Source organism: Carassius carassius, chromosome 38, assembly GCF_963082965.1.
Source record: "Carassius carassius chromosome 38, fCarCar2.1, whole genome shotgun sequence".
Taxonomy (NCBI): domain Eukaryota; kingdom Metazoa; phylum Chordata; class Actinopteri; order Cypriniformes; family Cyprinidae; genus Carassius; species Carassius carassius.
Window position 1 is genome coordinate 13,558,066 of NC_081792.1, and position 10,975 is coordinate 13,569,040.

Below are 10,975 nucleotides of genomic sequence, written 5' to 3' on the forward strand. Positions count from 1 at the left end.
CTATTAGATGCTCCTGTGTGGTTAAACAGAAAGGCAATTTAATGTAATTAAGAGTGGAATTGTGCTTGAACTTTACACTTCAGACGTAGACGTCTTTATCTTCATGCTGCAGAACCACAAGTCCTGCCCAGGCCTTCCAAAATGGGGCATGTAATTGACACGGGCAGACAGATGCATGTATTTACCTTTATAATTAAACATCCAGACCAAACCCTGCGACTAAATGAGTTTCTGCCTGGCCTGCAGTTCTCCTCACGACCATGAGGTGGCCACCTATCCACACGTCACCAGCATGAAATACAGCCACTTTCCGTCTCTGCTCCTGTGAATATCAAGAAGCCCCAGCTGTTTGGAAGGCTGAACAGTGACCCTTCTCTTTGCATTTTGACAGGCCAGCAGTATCGCTGTGTATTTATTTAATTTTGCATGTCTTAAACAGGAAGATCTCATTCAGAGCACCGATCCTGACTCCGTCCAAGTAAACACAAAGGACATGGACAGCACACTCAGCCGAGCATCCAGGGCCATCAAAAAAACGTCAAAGAAGGTACAGAGAGGAAATTGAAACAATTTAAAATGACACGATGCGCATGCAGATTTAGTCATGATGTCAATGTTCAGGAGGCTTTTTTTAAAGTACTGTATTTTTCGGACTAATAAGTCGCACCTGAGTACAAGTCCTATCAGTCCAAAAATACCGATATAAGTCGCACCTGACTATAAGTCGCAGGACCAGCCAAACTATGAAAAAAAGTGTGACTTATAGTCCGGAAAATACGGTAACTGGTTTTAATAAAACGCTAATTGTGCATTGTTTGTGTTTTAGGTCACGAGAGCTTTTTCTTTCACTAAAACCCCCAAGCGTGTGCTTCAGAGGGCGATTATGGCCAACGGTACCCCAGATGAGAGGAGTCCTGGCCCGGATGCCGATCTCATGGGCCGAATGTCCAGCAGCTCCACACTAGCTGTGAGTCAACACACACACTCACACATTTTCTTCTCTTTTGCACACAGTCTGTCTATTTATTCTCACAAATCTACTGATCTAACCTAAGAATGAAAGATGCACACCTGTTGACGATGCATGAATAATACACTCACCTTTACGTAAGCCTATTCACAATGTTAGAAAACATGCTCAACAACCAATGATGCATTTATGTGCTCCTTCAAGGACAAGAATAAATGTATAAGGATAAAAAAAATTGACATATATTCAAGCAACGTAATTTTTTTTCTTTTACTTGAGCCTTTCTATCTGTATGTTTCTGCATCCAATGGGCATTTTCAAAGAATTATAAGTTATTTCATGTTATAACGATAGTGAAGAGGAAGGGATGAATGTGCTGCCGTTTGAACTGAAGCTATTTGTCGCGCCTATCAAAAAGCGTTAAAACAAAAATTGTTTGAATTTCCTGAAAAAAAAAGGACATAAATTGAGAGTTTAAACTTTTTGTTTCTTATCAAAAATAACTATGTATAACTGGAAGCTTCCATTGAAGATTTACTAAAAACAATGCTGTATTTGTTCGGTACACATGCGTACCAAACCGAAAGACCCATACCGAAAGTTTCCTATATGAATACATGTACTGTTACACCTCTAATATATATATTTTTAATATCTGAATTGGTGCTTAAAAAAATATTTCTTATATTTAGGGGTGCACGATAAATAATTTTGTTATTTGTGAATCTGTCCATAGGTAGTGCATTGTTTTCACTGAAAATATTTTCACTTAAATCTTCTCTTTTTAATGTGAATAAGCCTTGAATCCAAAATATTAAACTACAATAACAGGCACCTTTTTTTTTTTTTTTGCAGAGCAAAATGGATTTTTTTATTGAAATGTTGAGAATGATTTGGCACATAAATTGTTGAAATATTTCAAACTTGTGTGTCATTTAGTCACATGGCACTTGGTGTAAACAGACATTTACATACATCCAAGCCTCTCATCCAGTCAAATTGCACATTTTAATCTCATTTTCTATAGCTGAACCTTTGCAGTATTACTTGCCAATTCAGTTGGATTGCATTTCCCTATCAGAGGACTTACAGGTTGCCTTGGTCATACACTGATGCTTTTCTTTCCTTAAGCATAAGGGGTCTTGAGCTCTTTGCTCCATTTGAAAAGGGATATTTTTACCTTTTTCATTAAGGTGATTCATGCACTGCTAAATATTTGAGAAATCCCTACCTTCGTAACGAGATCACGCTCAAATTTTTCATTTCCTCTTTCAATTTTAAAGTGAGTGATTGTGAGGGCGTGCGATGAAGAGGTGGTGCAAGATGAGGTTAATGCTCTCTCTTTCTCTTCCCTCCGTGCGAGTATAGATCTCTCGTTCTGCCTCTACGTTCAGTCTGACGGGCTCTATTAAAAACGCAGTGGTTCAGCGGTCAAACTCTCTGGACCATGCCCCACGACCCAGGGTCCCGGTGTGTGTCCGCACTCCATGCAGTCCAGAGAGGGCTGATGAACAAGCAGCTCCCAAAAGCCAGCTCAGACCATCCATCCTGTCCCTCCCAGTGGCCCAACCCGTAGCTCAGTGCCGAGAGCTGTTGGCGCCCCCTGAGCCGCAGCACCGGTTCCCTGGGTCCCCGCGGCGGGAGACACTCATGTAGGACTCTTGAATGTGAGCATAGCAGTTCTGCCTCTTTGACTCACTGTGACTTACTAACTCACATCTGGGGACAGTGTTAACACTAACTCACTACCGCACAGATGGGCTATGGTGGCACTCAATTATAGATGATCTGAAGACCGGTTCAAAAGGGATAATTCTCTGAAAAATTTAAATGTTCATTTCCTCACTCTCATATCGGCCCCTTTATGAATGACTTTACCTAATTTACTGTAAGGTTGAGAAATGTGTTAGTACTTTTTCAAATGACAAATTAATTTCCGTTATAGTAACTTGACTGAAACATTGACACAGTAGCTTTAATCTCATTTGTATGTTTCATACTTTTCACTTGCCCCATTGTAAATTACGAATGTGCATCATGTGGCCAATGATGGTTAGGGCTGGGTATTGTTAAAAATCTTTCGATCCGGTGCCAATTTCGATACCTCAGTTTCGATACCGGTTCCTAACGACACTTTTTTCGATACCACATGTTTTAAAATCCATTTCAACATCAACACAAATTAAATACATTAAACACAAAACTTTTATTTTTCACCTTAATTAAAACAAATTCTGGTAACACTTCACACTCAGGATAACATTATTAATACAACTGGTTGTGCTTTTTAGATAGGGGTGCGCCATTCAGGGGCGGACTGGGACCAAAAAGTTGCCCTGGACTTTCTGGCCCACAGCAGCCCACCACATCATAATGCAAACCCCCCTGTTTTGATGTCATTTATTAATTTAATATTTAAGTAAACAGTTTGGGGATTTTAACCAATAGGGCAACTGATCCTCCGTTGAAAAAAAAAAAAAAACAGCAGCATGTTCATTTAGCGACTCCTAGTGAGAGATACATGCTCATCACGACACAAACATTCTCCTAGAACTCCCACTTTGCATTCAGTTAACAGATACATACGAATCATGCATGAAATAGAAAGTTTATAAACTCAAACGATAGCTTTATGTGCTTTACAGATGAACTTGAAGTCTTTATTCATTCGAGATGTTTAATAATAGATAATCTTTGGCTCGGTAATACAAGTTCATGATCCGATTAGTGAACCGATGATTCTTTTGAGTCAATCTTTTAAAATAATTTATTTTGTTTAACGAAACCAGTGTGGAAACCAATGTTTCACAAACTGGATAGATCTGAGGTGCAGGGCTTGCAAAATCGTTAGCCCCACGTCCCGGGGCTATTGTGTTTTCCAGTCCGATGGGCTATCGTGAATAGTGATGTAAAATTCCTAACTTGCTTCGCGTTGTTCACTCGCTAGAAGGGGTGAAACGGATCGTAGCTGATCGTTTGCACTTGTTTTATTACTGGGGAAGTCGTGGCCTAATGGTTAGAGAGTCGGACTCCCAATCGAAAGGTTGTGAGTTCGAGTCCCGGGCCGGCAGGAATTGTGGGTGGGGGGAGTGCATGTACAGTTCTCTCTCCACCTTCAATACCACGACTTAGGTGCCCTTGAGCAAGGCATCGAACCCCCAACTGCTCCCCGGGCGCCGCAGCATAAATGGCTGCCCACTGCTCCGGGTGTGTGCTCACAGTGTGTGTGTGTGTGTGTTCACTGCTCTGTGTGTGTGCATTTCGGATGGGTTAAATGCAGAGCACAAATTCTGAGTATGGGTCACCATACTTGGCTGAATGTCACTTCACTCACTCACTCACTTTCACACTTGTTTCTAAATATTGCTGATTCAAGCGTTTTAAACAATTCGCACGCGTTCGGAGCTTGCGCTCACTCATTCAAAGCACGCGCTGCGAGCAGCATTTCAGACAATGCGCGTACAGAGAATGAATTTATCTTTTGCGTATCGTAACTTCTGAATGAACACACACACACACAATTATATCAAAATAATTGTCTCTGCAAGTATTCTCGTAAACACAGTCGGTTATGTTTTAAGTGAACTTGTACAGTGGCCAGCTGCTTAGAGAATTTTGCTGCACCGGATAAATCTGTCTCTCTCTCTCTGTTTTTTTGATGACGTGAAAGGGGACAGTGTTTCAATATACGGAATGGAGTAGACCAAACTAAACAGGGAGGGAGGGCAAAACACTCATCCAAACAAATGCTTCATCAAATTAGTGGTATTGCCGGCTTTGGTTGCAATACTCTTATCGTATATGTTGCACTTTGCTGACTCGGCATCCACTTTTATAAAGTGTAGCCACACTTTAGACCTCTTTGGCATTGTAAAACGGAAACGTTTTGAGAAAAAACAACTACACTTCTGTTGTGTGACTGCGAGTATCTTCAGAAATCCTCCCCGTCACGTGGTGGTGGACAGCCAATCACGGCGAATTGAGGTCCTTACATGCACGTATGCTACAAGCTCACACAGACACAGCCGCTTGGCAAAAAAATAAATAAAAAATGGCCGCTTGGCTTTTGGCACCGAAAGATAAATAATTTTTCGATATGCATAGTATCGAAGTTTTTCGTTCAATACCATAAAGGCATAAAGTTCAGTACCCAGCCCTAATGATGGCAGGCCACATCATATCAGTGTCATGTCTTCAGATTTGACTTGTTGCTTAATTTTATTACGGGAAGTTGTGGCCTAATGGTTAGAGAGTCGGACTCCCAATCGAAAGGTGGTGAGTTCGAGTCCCGGTCCGGCAGGAATTGTGGGTGGGGGGAGTGCATGTACAGTTCTCTCTCCACCCTCAATACCACGACTTAGGTGCCCTTGAGCAAGGCATCGAACCCCCAACTGCTCCCCGGGCTCCGCAGCATAAATGGCTGCCCACTGCTCCGGGTGTGTGCTCACAGTGTGTGTGTGTGTTCACTGCTCTGTGTGTGTGCACTTTTCGGATGGGTTAAATGCAGAGCACAAATTCTGAGAATGGGTCACCATACTTGGCTGAATGTCACTTCACTTTTTTTTTTTTTTCACTCACTTTATTATTATTTGTGTAAAATTATAGTATTTGTTAATATTATGAATTAAATTTTTTTGTATCTTAAGTTTAATTGTAGTATTTTTTTTTTTTTTTTTTTGTACTTCAGCTTAAAAAAAGAAAAATAATATATAATAAGTTTTAGTTTGATCTTTTCATCTAATAATTCAATTTTAGTTAACTTCAACTATTTAAATTAATGAAAACAATTGTAAAAAGTCTTAGTTAACAATAAAAGCCCTGGGATTTAAACAGCATAGCAAAACTGTCAAAACTAAATAAAATTTTATTCTGTTTCTTGCTCAGAATTATTATATTACTTAAGATGATTTTAACTGTAGCATAAGAGTTTTATAATATTTCCTCATTTCTAATTTAATTCCGTATTCACTTTCATTAGATGGAAAAGTGTAAAAAAAATCACCATTTGTGTTTAATGTAAGAAAAAATGCCATGCATACATTAAAAAAAGAATAGAATTTTAGTTCATTCAAAAAACTAAATCCAACTTATTCTCATAAAGGTAAGATTTTGTTGAATACAAATTTTTTGCTTTGTTCCAACAAAAAAAGAAGTGACTTAACAACAGACAGAATTTTCCTTATTTTTGGTGAAGATCCCCTTAAACACAGCCCTCAGATCATTTACGCGGGGTGAAATATGACATCTCAGATGCTTTTATAGTTCCATGATTCTCAGTATAATGACGGTTCTTATAATAAAAACATAATAGTTTCTGTGGCGATGTGAGTTTTATTTTTTCCATAAATCTCATATTTTTACTGGGAAACTGTTATGAGATCACGTTAGCATGATCTATGGGCGCGACAGCTGTAAAGTAGCTGATGACCATGATTTAATCTCCTATTTCTAATTTGAGCCCATAAACTATAATCTGTATACTGGAGTGTGTGGGTTTATCACACTTAAGGCAATTCATCAAATGTGTCTCTTTTTTTTTTTTTTTTTTTTTTTTGCCATTGGCCACCTTTATTGATCCTGAGGCCTCCAGTGACCGTTCAAGGACACCTTAATTCTTTTTAAGCAATGCTAAATAATAATAGAATTATTGGTGTGCATGTGTGAAAGCAGCCTGGTGCTTGTTACATCTGTGAGCACATTAAGAGCAAAACAAAATAAATTGGGTTTGTGGATTGCTAACCTCCTTTTCACCCTCACATCTCTGTTTAAAGGGAAGAATACAGTATTATCCTTTGCATGGAGGTTAACACTCCTTTGTGTAACACTGTCGATTCTGAAGGGTGAACACCTAACAAGGGTCAACTGTGTGCATTCTTACCATAGCAAGCTTATAAAGCCAATATCATTAACACGGATTTCTCTCCTCGCCTTTTCTCACTTCTTTGAATTAACTCGCACAAAAACCCAGTGAACCTCAGGCTTCTGCGAGAACCCTTTGCGATTTATAAAAAAAAAAAAAAAAAAAAAAAAAAAAGGCTAAACACTGGCTTTTAGTCAAAAGATAGAAAATCTCAACACTATTTAATGATTAGTTCCTACCCTAAATCCATGAAGATGAGCTGTAGTTTTGTAGGCTTCAGCAGGGATGGGCAGCGTGATTCTCAATAAATCATGAAGTGTTATTATTTTTAACAAATTTACAGATAAAATATTGGTTAGAACAGGATTTTGATAATGAAGTCTGGATGCAAATGATTGTGACAGTTAAATATTTACAGTGAACTTGATGGAAATCTAAGAAAAGTAGCAGATATTAATGCACTTAACAATGCAGAATGTTTATGCAAATAAATATTTAAAACAATGTATATAATTTTTTTTAGATTCTTAATTATCCCAAAATATTGACAGGTATGAATGTATAATATTTCAAAGTTGAATGTTTATACCCCAAGTTTTATCTGTAATAGTTTGATTTGTTTGTTGCCAAATTATATCCCAATATAAACCACATTAACTTCAGTCTTATAATGAATATTTTGTAATTAATTTACTTTAAAGGACATTTTTCTTTAAAAGACAATTAAAAAACAAAGTAACAATGATTCCATGTAGAAATGTCAACATGACACATTATTATAGAAATCAGTTCTTGTGCAAATTCAATAAATATTAAATTAATTTTGTTAAATTCTCAGCTATTTTAGAACTTGTTGGACTCATCTAATCAGAATTTAGGGTTAGATTTATCAGTTTTTATAATGTTAGTTTTGCTGTTTTGAGTCTTTTATTATTATTCATGTTACATAATTTGAAATGGTTCATTTATATGAATAAGCTTTTAGATTGCATGCAAGTTTTACATTTAAAGATAAATTAAATATTTTACATCTAAAAAATTTTTTATGAATTATCTGGATTATCTAATCAAGGCATTATCACTCACTTGGGTATTTGGTGTATAGACTATTTTAATTATTTCATGGTCTAATGATATTGTGGTATAAAAAAACAACTCGTTTTTAATTAATTTTATTTTATCGAGATTTTTTGCTCACACCGCCCACTCCCAGACTCCAGTGTGAATAGTGTAAAAAGAGCCTTAAATACATTACAGCTTTAACCAACACTTGCAACACTCTGCATTGAATCTTTAACAAGGTCTTCTGGGTATGAAAATGCACCATAGGGTAACACTTCCACCACGTACAATTGAGCACTCCTGAGTCTTAATCTAATTACAGACTGGAATGGAAATAACCTAGAATAACCCTGAAACTGTCCTTTCATCGCTGTATTGCATTTCTCTCTTCCATTTTCTTTTTTCAGGCTGTTCATTCCCCATCTATGATCAACCTGTCCTCTGCCTTTGAGAGGAAGTATCATACCTTCAGCCGCTCCACAACTCACCTGTTCTGAACTTTGCGTCCAGTGTTATTAATTTCCACAGTACTACCACGTCCGCTCGACGCCTCCAGCCCAAGCCCCCCACCTGGGTTTAATTTGCAGCTCCAGAACCCACCAAATGAAGGACGGCTTGTGTTGATGTCAGTGTCTGGGCACATTTAATTAACATCAAAGAGACATTTCTAACTGACGTGTTCTGATTTTTATTAGAGGGGTAGAGTATTTACGCAATTATTAACCACTGAAAGTATTTCTTAATGTTTTGTAAAACAGGCCATAATCTAAACTAATCTAGTTTTCAGCTTTTATAAAGCTATACACATCTAGCTGTTGCATTTAAGTGGAAATGCACTGGTTTAAACACGGCCTAACATTTGTGTGTACTTTTAGAAGTGATTTTTATTGTTGATTTAGGGGTATTGATTTCTAAAAGTCAAAAGAGAGATGTTGCAGTCTGCCTGCCATATTTATTCTCCAGAATCACTTCTATAAATAGTTTATGTAATTCTTTCATTCTGTCTCTATTTATGTGTAAATATTGCAGTTTTTTTCCCTTTGTGATTGTGTTATACTAATTATAGTTTGTTTCTACTGCTTATACCTTTTTGTAGTCGCTGCACTTATGTCAACATGAAAATGTATTCATGTTTGTCTGTAAAAGGGAATCATATGTCTGCCTACTGCAGATTTGTTTTGGAGTGGGTGGTTTTATGTTATTGGTTTGACTACGTTTGAAGGTGACTTCATTTATTCTTTATCAATAAAAGAAGCATAAAGCCTTCATCTTGTTCTTGTATGAGGTGAAAATGTAAAACTGGAAGCAATTTTTCTATCTTGTGCAGTAAACTAAAGCCTGTAATCACCACATTCCACTGATGGGAAATCCAGCTGATTTTTCTATCTGTGTGGATAGTAGTGCACATTATGAAAGCATCCATCAACACTCACTGTCAATGGGATACTTTGAAGAAGCGTGAAAAATAAAAATATCCATGTTTACAACTTTATGTACCGTACCTTAATCTCTATCTTCCGCTACCTGTTGTATGTACATTCACGAGTGAGTGGTGTTCAAGCGTAGGGCATGGGCATAAACTCTGGTGAGAATATGCTAGTCTCGCAAGAATCAAAAAAAAAATTCATCAAAGAAAAGCCACATGAAGAAGTGAATTTAATCTATACTCTATTAGTCTTAAAATGGTGTGTTCGTGTGTATATCTGGGATGTTTCGACATGGCTAAAGTTGCGTTCGTCACTTCTCACAGAAACTATGCCTATCCACTGAAATGCCACTTTCTTGTGAACGCACATACTGAAGCTAGATATTACAGTTTATAAAGTTTTTATTTTTCTTACACAAAAGCATCGATTCACTTCATAAGGCCTTTATTAAAGGAAGGCTTACATTTTTTTTGAAAATAGGCTCATTTTCCAACTCCTCTAGAGTTAAACAAGGAACTCTGCTGCCATACCATGGATGCAGCAGGCACAGTGATATTACGCAGCTCCTGAAAATTGTGATTATTACGCCGAAATGAGAGTATAGTATTATTACCCGATGTAACAGATGAGCAGATGGTTTTCAGATATATCTGTGATGCAGCAAAACAGCTGTTCGACAAGACGCCAATGGCATCGCTTGCAGATTTATTTATGGACTTCTGAAGAAGTGCATGAAGACCAACATGGACCTTTGAGTCTAAAACCATCAAATAAACCAATCATTATGCGGTGCACCTTTAGTATCCTGTTGACACTTTTTCAACCCTCAAACAATAGATTTGGAGGCTTAAAGTAGCTCTGTCCAGTCTTAAGCAAATCCATTGTGCCACTCAAGAGTTTTCATTATTGCACCAGGAGGCTTTTGCTAGGTACTTGTTGTTTTTCCTTTCTTCATAGAGGAATATGGGTTTTCATTGTATTAACACAGCTGCGCTCCGGCACTACAGCCAGCTTCTGTTTCCCTTAACTAAATCTGTAGATGCTGAATAGTACCCTGGATACTGAACAAACACTGAAAGCCCTGAGGCAAAGAAAGGCCAAGAATATCACAAAAGGAAAACAAAGGTCTAGATTTTCTTGTTGCCTCTCCACTTCAAAGCCAGTGAGTGCCTCATTTATCGCTGAATAGGCAAGTACAGGCCCTTTGTTCTCGGCTACATCCTACTCAGGAAGAATTTCACAGACAAGACCAGGTCACTGCCCTGAGCTTGCCTCTCCTTAAAACAAGTTTGAAAGAGTCTTTAATACAGTAAAGATGACCTGAACTGACCTGAGGTGCAGACAAAGATGTGATGTAGCATGTTTTGTAGCATTGTTTCTGTCCGGTTTGTACTAGATTATTAGCTTGTTCTGTTTTACCAGTCATCAGGAGCCAAGACAAATTTTTGCACAAATATTTCTGCCAAGGCAGGATGACTTTAGGGTACATGCTAATAAGGCCAACAGGGCCTACGCAGAGCAAACGTTACATCATTCTAGTATGGAGAAATAGCTCAGGAGCTCCCCTCGCACATGGCAAAATGAAATGTGTCTGATACACACTCCGACATCAGTATTTCATCATTTCACACTTATCATAGCTACCCAGAGAGCAGA

General features: G+C 37.9%; 1 protein-coding gene across 7 annotated transcripts in view; it reads left to right on the forward strand.

Annotated features, from left to right (window-relative positions):
* Nucleotides 1-9,158, forward strand: part of LOC132119386 (protein ECT2-like) — a 34,779-nt gene extending 25,621 nt beyond the window's left edge. For 4 of the 7 annotated variants that reach the window (XM_059529279.1, XM_059529281.1, XM_059529280.1 and 1 more), the window contains 4 exons: nucleotides 440-547; nucleotides 827-967; nucleotides 2,339-2,637; nucleotides 8,300-9,158. In XM_059529279.1, the coding sequence (XP_059385262.1) occupies nucleotides 440-547; nucleotides 827-967; nucleotides 2,339-2,626 (537 nt within the window). In that variant the 3' untranslated portion in view covers nucleotides 2,627-2,637; nucleotides 8,300-9,158. The remainder of the gene's footprint in view (nucleotides 1-439; nucleotides 548-826; nucleotides 968-2,338; nucleotides 2,638-8,299) is intronic. The other 3 variants (XM_059529282.1, XM_059529284.1, XM_059529285.1) reach the window with 1 other exon arrangement.
* The last annotated feature ends 1,817 nt before the right edge of the window (nucleotides 9,159-10,975 follow it).